Genomic DNA, 16,826 nt, shown 5'->3' on the forward strand with positions numbered 1-16,826 from the left:
ACATCACTTCCTAGAGTAAACCCGGGACTCATGGCAGGGAAGGCTGTGGAATGCTGATGGGACTGGGCAGTGTGGCAGGAACACCTCGGATGGGAGCAGCCTTTGATCACAGTGCCAGGATGTACCTTTGCAAACGGTGTCAGGGCTGCCCAGCGTTGCAAAGTCTTGACAACTCCACCGGTGGTGCAACTGAGGCATCAGAAAGGTCACTCGCCCGAGATAAAAGGCAGACACCGGCAGAGCCAGGATTAACACCCCTGCCCTCCTGCCAGGCAATCCAGCACGGCTGGGTCCCCTTTGCGTGGCATCCCTCGTTGGCATCACCTCCAGGAGCTGGGAAAGCTCCGTGTGCCGGAGCAGCAGCCCCTGGAGCCGGGAGGAGCCACTCCCAGGACCTGCCTCTGCGCCACGGGGAAACTATTTAGGGTGGAGGAGTTCGGGGAGGGCTCCCAGACGCTCGAGGTGTCCGGTCTGTTATACTGCAGGTGGGGCCAGCTCCACTCACATTCTTGGCTCTGCTTTTGGGGTTTTTTTCTGGGAAAACTTCCCATGCTGCAGAGATGCTGAGCCACGCCAGGCCCCGCTATGCCGTCGAACGTCCCGCGTACTCCGTCAGCCTCTTCGACGAGGAGTTCGAGAAGAAAACCAGAACTTACCCCCTTGGGGAGAAACTCAGAAGCCTTTTCAGGTAACACAATGAATGCTCTAACGGGGTAAATGCAACCCAGATTTAGTCTGGAGCTGGGGTGTGATTCACACCTGGGGATGTAGGTCCCGTTTTTATCCTGGGAATGGTCTCCATGATCTTTAGGGGTTTGACGGAGGAAAGGCGTGGGAGTGAAATTGGTGACTCTCCTCACTGTTGGGTTGGAAGGCAAAGCAGCAGAACAGTTTGCACGAAGTGCATTTGGGACTTGGGGTTTTTTAATACTGGATAAAGCAAAACTGGTGATGTAGGTATTGGGGTGTGGATTTCTGCTTTTCACCTGCAATCTCCTTTTATCAGCTTTCTGATTAAAACCAATGCCACCTTCAAGAGAGATGTATAATTATGCAAATAAAGGTCAATAACCCTGCTGATACCTTTCTTGGAAATCTGTCTCCATTGTGTAGAAAAAGCAAAGCAGTAATACAGGAAAGAGAGAACATGCAGATTAGCAAGAGGAAATGTGAGATGTCACACATGTCACCCCAGAAACAATCTTTTTTCAGACACACTTGGAAGGTTTTTGTGACCAAGTACCTGAAAAATTTCATCTTTGGCTCTTTGCAGCTATCCATGAACCTCTGAGCTGTGTTTCCTCCCCATAGTTCACCTATCCCCTGTCTGAAAGGGAGCAGGATATTGGGGAGATAAATCCTTGATTCTTTGCAGGTTCCAGCATTGGGGACCTCCCACCATGTCAGGAAGGTCCCCCCAATAACCCACCATGGTGTGTACAGCTAAAGAACCACAAGAATCTTGCCCTTGTAGGGAAAGGAAGTGCCCCAAACTCTGGGCTCAGGATTTGGTGAGGAAGAAAGGTTGAGACACTCCTGGGAAGATCCTTCCTTGCTCACTCCCCAGCCCGCTTGTTTCCTGCCTTCTTTACTTATTTGCTTTTATTTATTATATCTCCTGTAGATGCTCAGCTTCCAGATTCAAGCTCACCCTCTTTCGCCTGTTCCCAATACTTGTGTGGCTTCCCAAGTATAAAATTAAGGATTATATTTTGCCTGATGTCCTCGGTGGGCTCAGTGCAGGGACAATCCAAGTGCCTCAAGGTGAGAAATGCTGATTTTCTGGGTCTCCAAAAGTGTTGCCAGTTCAGAGTCTGCAGATGATGCTGATGCCCAGTATGGGGAGGTTACCTGCCTTTACTGCTGACATTTTTGCACCCAAGCTCTGCCTCCAACCTGGTTGTCCCTGTATTTCCTGGCAGTGCTCATTTCCCTTGTGTTTTCCAGGGATGGCCTTTGCTCTCCTGGCCAATCTGCCTCCTGTCAATGGGCTCTACTCCTCCTTCTTCCCCCTGCTGCCATACCTCTTCCTCGGGGGTATCCATCAGATGGTCCCAGGTAAGAGCCTGCAGAGCAATTGTGAGCACAAAACAGTTAAAAACAGGCTGGGAATACTCGGTGTGTCCCAGAATGGGGATGTTTGATCTGTCAGGGGTTTATGGGATCCCCCATTCTGGCTGCACAGCAGGATCTCACCCCAATGACCCCTCACATCCAGTCACACATCCCAGTGTGGGGCTGGTGAGAGGTGGGTGACTGGTGTGCACAGCCCAACCTGCCCCACTGCCTTCCAGGACAGGACGCTCTCCAGAGAACTCCTGACCTCGCTGTGTTGTGCTGCAGGTACCTTTGCTGTCGTCAGCATTATTGTTGGCAACATCTGCAATGACTTGGCTCCAGAGTCAGACTTCCAGTACTTCAACCACACTACCAACGAGACCAGTGTGAACACCACAGCCCTGGAGGCAGCCAGGCTGGAGATCTCTGCCACCTTAGCCTGCCTGACAGCCATCATACAGGTGAGGACACTGCACCAGCCATCACACAGGTGAGGACACACTGCACCAGCCATCATACAGGTGAGGACACACTGCACCAGCCACCATACAGGTGAGGACACACTGCACCACCTCTGCTGTGTCCTCTGGGCCACGCAGAGTCAGCCAAGCTCCCCCTGGAGCAGAGATGGTGGCAGCAGATGCTGGAAGAGACCCTACTTCTCAAAAGAGAGATGTGGGGGGAGCCCACCCTGCTTTGGTGTCAGTGGGAAGTTCTCCATAGGGACCAGCCACGGGTGAGGGCAGGATGGCAGAGTGATGACACCCTGCAGGTCTTCTCTGCCCATCCCTGCTCCAGCACTGCCTGCCCAGCCCAGTCTGTGCTGTGGCTGTGTGGGAGGAGCCTGTCCAACATCTCTGCAGTTCTGCACCTCGTCATTTAGCTCAGTTGGTTAAATTGGTTGTAATAACACCAAGGTCATGGGTTCAATCCCTTATGTGGGCCATTGACTTAAGAGTTGGACTCGATGATCCTTGTGGGTCTCTTCCAACTCAGAATGGTCTGTGAGTCTGTGACTATGTAATCCATAGAACAAATACCAACATTTTGGGCTGTCACAGTGCTAATAAGGCCTCGTCTGTCCCACCCTAGCTGTGCCTAGGCTTCGTGCAGTTCGGCTTTGTTGCCATCTACCTGTCCGAGTCGTTCATCAGGGGCTTCATGACGGCGGCGGGGCTGCAGATCCTCATCTCCGTGCTCAAGTACGTCTTCGGCCTGACGGTGCCATCCTACACCGGGCCCTTAGCTATCGTCTATGTAAGTGGGGGCTCTGGGCAGAGACCTTCCACCCCACCCCAGGCATCACTGCGGGGGAGAGGGGGGCTGAGGGTGGAGGGAAGGGCAGTGCATCCACCAGCCCAGCCCTGCCCACCCCGGTGCTGCCACTCTGTTCTGTTATCTGTGTCTGCAAGTTCTAATGAGAAATAATGAAATGGGGCTGGGATTTGGGGAGAAGATGAACTGTGTTGCTTCACAATTGTTAGCAGAGGAAACAGGGTTTGCCCACTGCTGGGATTTCCAGCATCTTCCATGAATGCATCCTCCACTGATGCAGCCAGAACAGCATTAAACCACCAGCACAGGCCCAGGGCTGGTGGCTGATCCCTCAGCAGAGGGTTTCTAGAACTTCTGTCATCACATCTCAGGGTGTTTGCACTGATTATGGTAACAAGTGCTCTCCATTGTGCTGTCCGTGTTGTCCAGAGTCTCTGGTTCCCCATGACACCCTCTGCTCTTCTCTCCCCTTTAGACATTCATTGACATTTGTAAAGGTCTGCCCAAAACCAACCTGGCCTCCCTGGTCTATGCCTTGGTCAGTGCTGTGCTCCTGATCATTGTCAAGGAGCTCAACCTGAAGTACATGAAGAAGATCCGGATGCCCATCCCCATGGAGATCATCATCGTAAGTGACACCCAGGCTGTCCCTTGGGCCCTCCCCTCCCCTTACAGCCCTGCTGCTCACAGCAGATCCATCATGCAGAGCATCTACACAGTGAATATGATGTGACCCCCACATGGCCTGGGGTCAGAAATTAGGCCATCCCTATGAAGGACATCTCTGATGCCCAGTTCATCCCTGTCAGGGTGTATCTGCATCCTGGTGATGCTGAGGATGAGGAACAGCCCTTGCTGGAACTGTTCCCTCCTTTCCTAGCCCAAACTTGGTACTGATTTTATTCTGTCAACTCTAGGACCATGGCAGGATTAGTTCTCTGAGCCAGCTCAGCTCTCCTGCTTACTGCTCTTTATTCCCTGACCTTTCAGGTGATAGTTGCAACTGCAATCTCTGGCAGCTTCAACATGCCTGAGAAGTATGGCATGCCAATAGTTGGGAAGATCAGCATGGGGTAAGTGCATGTGCAGCTCTGACTCATCTTCCAGACAGTTTTCCTTCCTCCTCCTCCTCCTGCAACCTGGAAAACACCTCACTCTTCCCTGTTGTGTGACAGTCCCCTTCCAGGACTGCCAGGCTCCTGTTACACAACCACCACCATCCACTCGAGCTGTAACTTGGGTTATGTCATTCCTGAGCACACCAGCTCCTCACCCACCTCCCCAGCCCACAGACACTCATGTCACAGCTGCCTCTCTGCAGGTTCCCAGAGCCCACCCTGCCCCTGGTGAGCAAGTGGAAGGACATGATTGGCACTGCCTTCTCTCTCGCCATCGTGGGCTACGTGATCAACTTGGCCATGGGCAGGACACTGGCAGCCAAGCATGGCTATGACGTGGACCCCAACCAGGTGCTGGTGGGGCTGGGAGGTGTAACCAGGGGCTTTGTGGGGCTGGGAGGTGTAACCAGGTGCTGATGGGGCTGGGAGGTGTAACCACAGGCTGTGTGGGGCCAGGAGGTGCAGCAGGAGCTGTAACCAGGGGCTGTGTGGGGCTGGGAGGTGTAACCAGGGGCTGTGTGGGGCTGGGAGGTGCAGCAGGGGTTGTGTGGGGCTGGGAGGTGTAACCAGGTGCTGATGGGGCTGGGAGGTGTAATGAGGGGCTGTGTGGGGCCAGGAGGTGCAGCAGGAGCTGTAACCAGGGGCTGTGTGGGGCTGGGAGGTGTAACCAGGTGCTGTGTGGGGCTGGGAGGTGTAACCAGGGGCTGTGTGGGGCTGGGAGGTGTAATCAGGTGCTGATGGGACTGGGAGGTGTAACCAGGGGCTGTGTGGGGCTGGGAGGTGTAACCAGGGGCTGTGTGGGACTGGGAGGTGCAGCAGGTGCTGCTCCCTTTGCTCTCGCGGGTGAAGGGAAAACCTCCCGGTGTGAATGGGAAGCACATTCAAGCGTGCTGAGCTCGGAGCAGACGTGCTGCTCTGCCCCACTGGCAGGGTCTGTGGCAAGGAGCCATGGAGGGGGTGACAGGGCATGGCAGACACGTCCCCATGGGCTGCAGAGAGCCTGCCAAAGGGAAGGCTCAGCCTCTGCCTCGCTGGCCCTCCAGCCCTGGCGCAGACAGCATGTTGGCAGGTTGGTGAAGCACAACGAGGCACAGGGATTTCTCAGTGAGCAGAGAAAGACCTGGATTCCTGGTGTGTCACCCAGATACTGTGGGAGGCAGGACATTAAATAATCCTCTTTTGTCATCACTGGCACAGTGGCAGCTTTCAATAACAGCCACACATACCACATGGAGCCCTGCCCTGAGTGTGTCAACAGATGACAACGTGTTTATGTGGAATTGTGCTTCCAGGTTTCCCTGCTGTACCAGAGCCCATCCCAGCTCTTCCTGAAAGGAAAGGGTCTGGGACACACAGCAGGGAACCCAGAGCCACACAAACCCCGGACTCAGGCACCTGCTCCCCTGCCTGGCTGCTCACATTCATTGACAGAATGGGCAGCTGTGCTGATGATCATATTCCACATCTCCACAGGAAATGTTGGCCCTGGGCTGCAGCAACTTCTTTGGATCCTTCTTCAAAATCCACGTGATCTGCTGTGCTCTCTCTGTCACTCTTGCTGTGGATGGGGCAGGAGCAAAATCCCAAGTTAGTACCTTCTCCTCCTCCTCTTCCTCCTCCTCCTTCTCCTCCTCTTCCTTCTCCTCCTCCTCCTCCTCCTTCTCCTCCTCCTCCTCCTTCTCCTCCTCCTCTCTTCCCTACATGACCCTCCTGGAGCACACACCCTTGAGCTGCCACATGCTGCCAGCCTGATGTGGCTGTGCAGGTCTGGAGAAGCTTCACATACAAGTGCTTCATGTTGTTGTTGTTGTTAAAGCAGAATTCCCTCGCTCTCCAACCCCATTTTATTCCCTGGGTAGTTTTTTGGATTGGTCACAGCTGCAGAGCTGTCAATCTGCATTCCCAGTCTGGTTCTCAGAGCTACCAGTGAGGGAAGTTTGGGGTTATCTGTGAGATCTGCCAAATCCTGCCTGTTTTCAGAAGCAATCATCTGCTCACATAAAATACTGCACTGACCACTTGTGCCCTTGGCTGCAGCAGCAGGAGGGGAAAACCCCAGAGGGAGTTTAAGAAGACCCTGCTGTTTGCTGAAGTGATTTCTTTCCTTTTTGCAGGTGGCAAGTTTCTTTGTGGCCTTGGTGGTTATGGTGACCATGTTGTCCCTGGGCATCTACCTGGAACCTCTTCCAAAGGTAACACAAACATCTGTGTGAGCAGCACGGCCGTGGTTGCGACACAGGCTCTACACACCCAGGCCAAGGCACAGTCTGGCTCCAAAAACACCCTGATGCAAACTGCTGCTCAGGGGGGTTGTTCCTGTCCTGGGAACCTTCTGCACTGAGTGTCTGGAAGCAAGAGTCATAAAATCATGGAATGGTTTGGGTTGGAAGGGGCCTTAAAGCTCGTCCCACCCCCTGCCATGGGCAGGGACACCTTCCACTATCCCAGTTTGCTCCAAGCCCCATCCAACCTGACCTTCCAGGAATGGGACAGCCACAGCTTTTCTGGGCAATTATAAGTCTAAATAACAGTCTAAGTTATAGTCACAAAGTAGTCTAAATTACTATGCTTAGATTCATGCAAGACCTTTGTGAGCATCACCCTTCCCCATTTCCTTGTGGAATCTGGACCAAGGAAAGCAGATGCTGCAGAAAACATCTGCTGCCAAACGTGGCACATCCACATCCACCTCCTGGCTGACACCATCCCTCTCCTCCACAGTCTGTCCTGGGAGCCCTCATTGCAGTGAACCTGAAAAACTCCCTCAAGCAGCTGGCTGATCCCTTCTACCTGTGGAAGAAGAGCAAGCTGGACTGTGTGAGTGCCTGGGGTGGTGGGAGGTATCACCTGCCTCACCTGGCAGCTCAGCCCAGGGCTGTGTGGGGTCAGGGCAGGATGAGCAGGTGAGACTCCAGCAGGTTTGGGGGGGCATTTAGGGGTCTGAATCCCTCGCAGGAGGTGGGTTTCTCTCTCTCAGTGCTCTGGTGCTTCCAGCCCCTCACCACCGAGGTCCTGGAGCCTGCCCAGCTGAGCACCCTGGTGTCAGAGCACATATCAGAGAGGCCTGAACTATTACCTGCTGTGTTTAAATGCCAATCAACTGCGGGAGCCTGTTTGCCCAGAACTAGCCAAACCGGCCCTGCTCAATATCTGGGAGTCATGACTTAAAAACTCACACAATAGCCCTCCAGGGTGAGGAGAGCCCTTCACAGTGATAAGGACTCCAGGCACTGGTTGATGTATAAACCCAGGCAGGGGGTGCGGGGGAGTGAGAACGGAATTTGGAAATGTCTGACATAAAAAGACACTGTTTGAACAGGACTCCCACGGCTGAGAGGTGTGTGTGGACACGGAGCCAATATCCTGTCAGGGCCCAACAAACCACCTTATCGGAGCAATCAGGACTCCAGAGGGGCTGACCTGAGTCTTTAAGAGCTTTCCCAAAATACTGTTCAAACAGGTGCTGGAGAAGGGATGGGTTGGCAGGTTGAGCACATCTCTGAATGGGTTCTGCTGATGCTGGTGGGTAGGATGGAAGGTCTGTCAGCTCTGGCAGTTCATGTGAGGGCAGTGAAGCTGCTGCCCTTTCCCAGAGCTCACAGAGGGGAGCACAGACCGACCCCACGGGGTCAGAGACCTCAGCCCAAAGCCTGGGCTGACACCTGGATTGAGTGGAGATGGTTGGTGCAGGGAGTGTGAGGACCAGGCAGATGCCAGTGGAGTGAACGGGATTTCCCTGACCTTAATCTCCTTGGAATTTGAACTACATTCTGTGTCCTGTCCCCAAATGGGGAACACTCTTTCTGGGTGTTGTCAGACCATTGGTGTTCATCACCCTGAGGCTGGTTGTGTTTCAGGCCAACTAATTCCACAGGCAGAGCCCAGCATGAAGCCTGGATGGAGGGAAGCCCTTCCTTGCCATTTATATACACAATCCATATAAATTAGGGTGCTGAAGTGGTCAAAGTTACCCTAATTTATCCAAGGTCAAAGTTAGGTCTTATTAGTCTTGAGGACGGAATTAAAATAACCTGATAATGATTCTCAGAGGGCATGTTTATGTGCTGGGGCAGGACTAATTTCATGTGGAGGGAGCTGCTCAAGTGCATAAAAATGATAAATGTCAGAGCTCTGAGCTGGAGGTGAGACAGGTTTTGGGGTCCTCTGTTGTACTTGGCCCTCCAATCTGTGTTCAGGCCATTTATAGCAGGTGCTCGGGAGGTTTTCAGGGAGATGCTGATTCCTTCTGAAATGCTGTGCCAGCAGGAGCTTCTTGGGTTTGGGAGCAGCCACTGAGCAGCAGATGGTGTGATCTGCAGGAGCCTTTCCTGGGCTAGTCAGGCTGATGCTTTTTGGATGGAATGAGCGGTGGGTTCGTGCAGCCAGGAAGAAAAGCACCAGCTGCTTTTATGCCTGAAGAACTGGGGCTCCTGGCAAACTTCCCAGCCAGGATGTCCCACATGAACACACAAAAAAAACTGCAGAATTCGGGTTCTGGAGAATTCAGGTCTTGGTCTATTGATCCCATGTGGGTTTGGGAGTGCAGGATATGAGCACAGGGCCATTTCCAATCCATCCCTGGTAGGTAGAGTAAAATGACCTGCCATGCTCTTCTCTCTCTGCAGCTGGTGTGGCTGGTGAGCTTCCTCTCCGCCTTCTTCCTGAGCCTTCCCTACGGAGTCGCGGTGGGCGTGGGATTTTCCGTGCTGGTCGTGGTTTTCCATACCCAGTTGTGAGTACCAATGTAGCTCCAAGAGCCACAGGAGACAGCAAACCTGCCAGGGGCAGAATGAAGGGTTTTCTGAGCGACCTCTGGCCCGTGGTGTGCCGAAGGAACGCGGCAGGAGCCCCGGGGAGTGCAGGTGTCCTGCCTGGAATGTGCAAACAGGAATGGCAGGCGCTAATTGACTGCCTGCATTCCCGCTCCTGTGCACATCCCAAGGCAAGGAGAAGTCTCAAGGTATTCACTTCAGCACAAAAATCACCCCACAGAGTTCCCAGCACAAAGTCCTGCTCACCCATAGGCGAGCCCTGTGTATGTGCTGAGGTTGATGTGAAGTTTTCACACTGTTTTTTAATCCATCAAAGCTCCTTATTAATATTTCCCAGTCTGGCATCTCAGAATGCTGACTCATTTTTTTTGCCCTGTAGACTCTGCAGGGATGAAATGGAAGTATTTTCATAAAGCAGATTTTCAAATCCTGTTGTGGAATGTGAATCAAAGCAGTTTCCTTCCCCTGCAACATTTACTCTAATGCTGATCCCCTTTTCTGCAGCCGGAACGGCTCTGCCCTGGGCCAAGTGACTTCCACTGACATCTACAAGAACCCCAAAGCCTACAACAAGGTAGGGTGAAGCTAAAGCATCCTCAGATGGAGTGCTGTTCCTTGCCACTGGGCCCAGGCGTGGTCTGAGCTCCTGTTTCTGTTGCAGGTACATGAGGTTAATGGGATTAAAATTGTGACCTACTGCTCGCCGCTGTATTTTGCCAACTCTGAGATATTCCGTGAGAAGATCATAGCCAAGGTGAGCGAAGATGCCCTGACAAATTTCTGCCTGCAGCCAATACCAAATGGCCCTTGTCCTCTCCTGTGTTGCTGCATGGAGATAATTAAGCCATGGATGACCACAAATCATGGTCACATCCATCCTCTACTCTCCCATTCTCTTCTCCCTGGTCTTCAGGACTGTTTGTAGAGTTTGTTTTAGAGGCTATGCCTGAATCCTGGCAGGTGTCCTCCTCCAAGGTCTGCCAAAACAAGGGCATTCTGCTGCTGCAAGTGTTTCCTCCCTGCATGAGCAGGCACCCTGAGTTCCTGAAGATGTTTGGTTGCCATCAGGATCACCTCACTCCCCTGTACAGCCACAGGCTGGGAAATACCAGGGAAGAAACTGCTCCCTGATTATGGGGCTGAACAGACTTTTTCAAAGAAAACTCTCTCTTTCCCACAGACTGGGGTGGACCCTGGGAAAGTGTACTTGGCCAGGAAGAAGCACCTGAAACGGCAGGAGAAGGGGCCAGCACAGCCACCAACAAAGCTCCCGAAATTCCTCTTGAAGCAGAACAAGGTAACTCAGGTTGGGTTCCTGTGCTGATGGATAAGACCCCAAGTCCTCACCAAACAGCTCCTCCTGATACAGGATTTTCTGGACTGTCTTCCTGGCCACATTCACCACCTCTCTCCTCCTTTCTTTCCCACCCACATCTCCATTCCTCCCAACAGCCAAAACTTTAGGATGCAGGAGCACTGGGAATGGTTGGGAGCAGGAAAGGTGTAGAGATTTCTAGAATGGAAACATGGGGAACAATTTGGTAGAAACCAGGCTTGCCCTCTTTATCTGGGGATGCATCTGTGTCAGCATTTCAGTCCCAAAGTGCCCTTTTGGAGCCCATCTCCCAGTGATCCCAGCTACATTTGGTTTGCAATGCTGAGCAGTTTTGAACATGTGAACATGAATCATGCAAAATTAATCTAACGAACTCCAGCCCCAGGGGACACTCAGTCTGGCACCAGGTTGGAGTCAGCCCAGATTAAAACCCTTCATGCCAATGGATACAGACACATCCACCTGTCACATCTCTGCCTGTGCTGGCAGTTCTGCCCTGCCCTGACTGCATTTCTGCTTTGCTGCAGACCTTGTCTTTGCAAGAGCTCCAGAAGGACTTTGAAAGCACCTCTCCAACAGATACCAATAACAACCAGACGACTGCCAACGGTGCCAGCATCTCCTACGTCACCTTCCATCCTCCTGCCAACGGTGCTGGGCAAGTGCACGGCCCCAGGGCGCTGGGCAGCACCACAAGCCTGCAGGGAAGCACTTTCAGTGTCATGCCCAGGGCCGATGTTGACCCTGTGGTGACAGCACCGCCCTACATCAGCTTTCACACCATCATCCTGGACATGAGTGGGGTGTGTTTTGTCGACCTCATGGGCACAAAAGCTCTGAGCAAGGTTAGTTCTGTGCTACAAACACAGCCAAGCCACAGGTGCCTTCTCCTCTCTTGGGTAGCTCAGATCAAGAGGTTTACTGTCCTCTGCAGAAGGTTTGTGTGGCTTTTCACCTTCAGCATCCCCAGGACATACAAAGCCCTGATATAAGACTTTATGTATTGACACAAAACCAGAGCAGTTGTCTTATTAATCCTTTCTCTCCCCTCTTCATCCCTTCTAGTTGTGTTCCAGTTACCAGAAGATTGGGATTAAAGTGTTCTTGGCAAATGTGCATGGTAAGAATCCACAAAGGGCACATTTCCATGTGATCTTCCCCCATCTCTGAGCTCCTGACAGACAGGAGATCTTTCTGTGTTCTTTATATAAATTCTGTGAGTTCTCTGCCTTTTGTGGGACCAAACCAGAACAGAGGAAAGAAGAGAACAGAAGGTAGGAAAGAGAAACACTGTTCTCTATGTGTGAAATCAGCCCTTTCACTTGGGAAGTGATATGGCTGGAACATCTCACAAAATATGGAGCAAAATAGATCCCTACACTCATTTCTGCAGCAAACCTGCTTCTTCCCTGTGCACCCCAGAGGCCACTGCCAGCCACACACACCTTCAAGGGCTTCCTCCTTTGCTTTCCTCCTTGTCCATGTGCCTTTCCTTTCTCCAGCCCAGGTGTACAATGACATCAGCACAGGGGGAGTCTTCGAGGAAGGAGGTCTGGACCGAAGTCACATTTTCTTGACCATCCACGATGCTGTTTTGTTTGCACTGGCAAATATCAAAGAAGTTGTCCACCCACCCATCTTGGAAGAGGTAAATTTGCTCCACAGACTTTCCAAGCTCACAGGACTGTCCTTATCAGGTGTACAGGCTGCCTCAGCATAAAGGAAGAATAACAAATTGCTACTGCAGCTAATAAAGCTCCTTGTTTATCTCAAGCAGTAAATGTCTAAACACAACAAAATATTTAATCTCCTACTTGTCATGTATGGGCCAAACACCCACTGCCTGAATGGATTTCCATGGGAACTTAGAAGTGTAAATGTCTTACACAAACCCTTTGCTGAGAGAAGAATGTTGTCCCAGCCTGGAGAAGCCAGAAGAGCAGTTTGGTGCTGGGTGGAACAGGCAACACAAAGGCAGAATTTGGCCCTCATAAATGAAGTTGAAGCAGATTCTCCTGTCCTGGGGTAGTCCCAACATCCATGAACTCTGCCTGGGTGGGAGGAGAAGAGGCCAAGTCAGGAATGTGGCCCATTCTGGTGGCACAGTGTCCGACAGGCTCTTTGCCCAAACAGGGGTTGGTTTATTGTGGGGTAATTTAGTTGGAATCAGGGCAGTGGGAACCAGTTATCTCACAAGAACAAGTTAAGGTATCTCATATCTGAGCAGAGTGATATATGTATTTAAATGGCAGCTTAGTCACAGGAGATAAATGAATGGAGCAGGATTCCCCCTGTGCCCCTTCTCCTGGGCATTTCCGCTGGCACACGTGTGGTGTTTGCAGTCTGGGTTAGTCATTATTTTTATTCCTTCTGACCTGCACTCTGCTGATTTGTGGATTTGATTCTTTCCTGCACAGAGGCCAAACCAGACAGAGCTGTCCATCTATGATGAGTCTGTGGATGAAAACAGTGCAGAGTTCAAGAACCTGGAGGAGGTGAGTTCTAGTGCCAGGGGTCACTTCAGCCATGGGTGTAAGTTGGGATGCCAAAGTTGTGTTTGGGATTGGTTAGATGGCAACTCCCCTCTGCCATTTCCAGGCAAACTGCAAGTAACTGCAATGCTGTGGAAAGCTAATTGCAAATATGATTTTAAATCCCTGCCCTGAGGAGCTCTGGCAGGCACCTGGATAAGGAGCAGGTACCCCACAGTGAGTCCTTTAATCCACACAGCTCAGGTTCACAGTCAGACCTGTGGTCTCCATGCAGGAACGGTTTGGAGTTTGTTCTTCAACTTGGAGAACAAAAAAAGGATCATTGGTGAAGTTTTTCAACACTGACTATTAATGCTGCATTGACTTGCACCCACATTTAGGTCTTGGGGTGAGATCTGTTCCAGTGTTGATCTTTTCTATGCTATCCATGCACAGCTGGAAACAGAGCAACCTCCCACCACCAGCATGAGAATGGCTGGGGTTTCTGGTGGTGCTTCTCTGTGGGACTGAGCAATGCTCAGCTGTGTTGGTGGGTCTGGGCCATGGACCAGCCCTGACCCTGCATGTGTTCTGTGCCCTTCAGGAGATGTTTGGAAGCATGTTCCACTCAGAGACCCAGACAGCTCTGTGAGCACAGGGAGCATCGGTGTGTGGGCAAACCCTCCCAAACAGACTCTTCTCTCCAATCCTCTCGTCAAGACCTGGGGATACAACAGGTTTGCAAAGCAAGAGGCCCTCACACCTCTTGAACTGATAAATCCCTCCCTCCTTCCTGCTCTCATGGTGGTGCTCAGAGCAGTGGACTCTGGAGCAGCAACAGCAACCTACGGAAGCAGGAACTCAGGAAATGCCATCCCATGGATTAGAGAAGAAGAGAGTTCATTTGAAGGCAGGTGCCTCAACCCAGGGGACAATCAGTCACCAGTGCCAAGTGCTCTCCTTTGTCTCACACAATGGCACCCTTCTGCCCACATTGGCATTACGTAATTTGGGCATCCTGCTTCTTTCTTTCCCCTCCTCCCCCTCTTCCTGATGAAGTGAAATACAAGCAAATATTAAAGCCTTTCAGGGCTTTGATTCACAGGGAAAAGCAGCTCTTGCAAAGGGCAGCTCTGCCAGGTGATGTTGGTTTGTGATGTGCACTGACTTCTGGGGGGGCTGCAAGTGCAGCCCCCGCATTTCCCTGCCCGTCTGTGTGGCAGCTCCTCTGCCCCTCCTTACCCCTGGTCCATGACCCCCCTTGCTCCCCTCTGGCTGTGCCCCAGTGTCCCAGAACCCACTGCCTCAAAAACCAGTGCCTCAGACCAGTGCTGTGTTCCTGACACCCCAAAGACCTCTCTCAGAAGGGCTAAATTCTGCATTCTGTATTTTGTATTGACTAACAGGACGTGCTTGTAATCAGAAATAAGAATTCCTTGTTACATGCATTGTCCTGTGTCCAAAAGACTCAAAGTCCAGTTCAAATTCCCTCTGAAGTTTTTTAGGGACCTTTCTACTGACCAAACAACACTTCAGAGGAGGCTCTTAGGCTGTGAAAGGCATGAAAGCATTAACACCAAGGGAGTTCTGAGTCTTCCCATCTTCTTATTGACTGGGACAACTAAAAGATTTAATGCAGAACACGAGTGAGTGCTTTGGAGAAAGGTGTTTCTCTCAAATAATTTTGATCACAAACAGCAAATTCAGGGATGGGAAGGAAGCCCTTCCTGCATATTTTTCATTATGCCACTGACCCAGAGCACTGAAACTAAAATTTGAGTGTATTTTGTGCCTTCAGTCAGGGAACAGCCCCAGTGACACCCTGTGCTGGGCAGAACTTCTGGGGACCAGCTCCCAAATGGTCACCTGTGCAGCAAGAGAACACTCTTGTCTAGAATGGGGTATTTCCATGCCAGTTCTCTCCTGTGTTTGATGATTCTCACCAAAATTCAGCACAGAGTGATGCTCCCAGGACCATCTACCTCTCAGACACACTCCCTGCCTGGCTGACCCAGAGACAGACCGTGGAGATCTTCAACATTTCTAAAATCCTGACAGACGTTTTTTATCTCTGAGTGATGTTAAAAACAACCCCTATTTCAGTTACCTTTTCTGATGCCTTCCCTTCTTACCCAGTGCTGATGTGACAGTAATGACAAGGTGACAATATAAAGCTTGGAAAATCTTAAAGTGCAAGCCAAGGGTTAAAGGGACCCTCTTTCTTCAGTGCAGTTCAACCTCAATTATGGCCTTTATGAAAATCAGCTTATAAAAAAATAAGATAATGACACATATCTTCCATATCTTAAGATAATGGCAATATCTTCCATTGCCAGCACCAAATAATTTTTTTGTTTGAAGTTCAAACCTTCCTACAAAATATTTCCAGCACTGGGATAAAATGTAGGAGTCACCAACAAAAACTGAACAGTGTGGAAGTAAATCTGGGCAGTCTGTCATCTTCCCATGAATGCAAAAAATAAAGAGGGGCCTTAATAATTAAAGTAAATTATATTTTAAACTGTTATTTCTATTTTATTTCTCTAAGATTTTAGAAATATGAGTGAGTTTAATGTCTAGTTTTGAAGTACAAAGATGTTACTGAGCTGATTCACCAGCAGATTGCTGAAGGTTTTCTGGGAAGAGAATGTGGAGTTTTCCTACAGCTCCCAGATGCCTCATTTTTAAGGAAAATAGAGCTACATGAACCATCTCAGCTACACAGCCATTAAAGGAAACCACATCAGGACCCTGCCCATTTGGTTTTATGGAACTTCTCATTAACTAAGTCACCATTTCTCTACCTCAGTTCCTGATTATGTGGTGCAGGAGGGAATAATAAAACCAAAGAAGGGTAGTTGCCAAGAGGAAAAACCCACTAGCTGATGACATCTCAGACAGCAGTGATCTCTCCAGAACCATGTCTAGCTTGTTCTACAAGGTAAAACCAAGAGATTAAGTCTCTTAAATTATCTTTGAGGGTGATTATTTGTGGTCTTTTGTTACTGCCTGAGTGCTCCTTTGGAAAAAAAAAAGGCAGCAAAGAGGTTGGTGCAGCAGAACAAGAAACTGTCCTGATCAATATTTCTGTGTCTCTGAGGTGACATTAAAAGAGGAAAATTCCAATTTCCAGCTGTTCTTTGAGGATTCATTGCAGGAGGCTGATTTCGGGTCTGACAGGCCAAAGGCAGCAACAACTGTGCCTAAAACAGAGATTGTATTTTTTGGAGTTCTACCAGAGCAAAGGATGGGATGTCAAGAGAGATGGCTCTGAAATCTGATGGCCAGGCAGAAAGAAACCTCATTTCTGTAGCCATGGGTCAGTTCTGGCAATAAAAGTAATACCAGAACCGCTGGAGGCACAATTAGGGAATTAGGGAAGCTCAAATGCACCCTGGTGACATTTTCAGCTTCCACTGTCCCTTTATTGCTCTTAAATCAGGGATGTTGCTGTGAAGTGGCTCTGAAGCCTCACGGGAAATGCCTGATGCATAACCAGCTCAGAAATGTTTGTAATTTATTTAATTTAATGTCGGTTTCGTTCTTTTTTGATAATAAAGAATGTGTGAACAATCATCTGCCTCTGCTGTTTGAGAGAAGGATTTCCAGGGCTGTTCCCACGTGGTGTTTGGAGTTTGGGGACAGTTTGTGCTGTGGGTGGCTCAGCCTGGAGGAGGGAAGGGGCTGGAGGGGCCACAGGGAAGCCAGAGACGGGCTCTTCATCAGGAGCTGGAGCGACAGGACGAGGGGAACGGGTTCCCATTGACAGAGGGCAGGTTAGGTGGGATATTGGGAA

At 50.6% G+C, this 16,826-nt stretch overlaps 1 protein-coding gene across 1 annotated transcript; it reads left to right on the forward strand.

Annotated features, from left to right (window-relative positions):
* Positions 1-304: 304 nt before the first annotated feature.
* SLC26A9 (solute carrier family 26 member 9) lies at positions 305-16,604 on the forward strand. The gene is made up of 20 exons (XM_071578846.1): positions 305-688; positions 1,625-1,764; positions 1,948-2,058; positions 2,344-2,519; positions 3,151-3,315; positions 3,809-3,961; positions 4,324-4,406; positions 4,655-4,802; positions 5,925-6,038; positions 6,566-6,643; positions 7,173-7,268; positions 9,077-9,183; positions 9,728-9,797; positions 9,885-9,977; positions 10,404-10,520; positions 11,087-11,404; positions 11,625-11,679; positions 12,062-12,207; positions 12,977-13,054; positions 13,635-16,604. Exons 1-20 carry the CDS (start codon positions 561-563, stop codon positions 13,680-13,682), a joined length of 2,424 nt encoding a protein of 807 aa, XP_071434947.1. The 5' UTR covers positions 305-560; the 3' UTR covers positions 13,683-16,604.
* Positions 16,605-16,826: the final 222 nt, after the last annotated feature.

Source organism: Pithys albifrons, chromosome 28 (genome assembly GCF_047495875.1).
Source record: "Pithys albifrons albifrons isolate INPA30051 chromosome 28, PitAlb_v1, whole genome shotgun sequence".
NCBI lineage: Eukaryota > Metazoa > Chordata > Aves > Passeriformes > Thamnophilidae > Pithys > Pithys albifrons.

Bases quoted from the DNA above. Each gene is read 5' to 3' on its own strand.
- SLC26A9 (XM_071578846.1), top strand. From the start codon at position 561: ATGCTGAGCCACGCCAGGCCCCGCTATGCCGTCGAACGTCCCGCGTAC. The intron at 9,978-10,403 runs GTGAGCGAAGAT...TCTTTCCCACAG, and splicing joins GTGAGAAGATCATAGCCAAG to ACTGGGGTGGACCCTGGGAA. The intron at 12,208-12,976 runs GTAAATTTGCTC...TTTCCTGCACAG, and splicing joins ACCCACCCATCTTGGAAGAG to AGGCCAAACCAGACAGAGCT.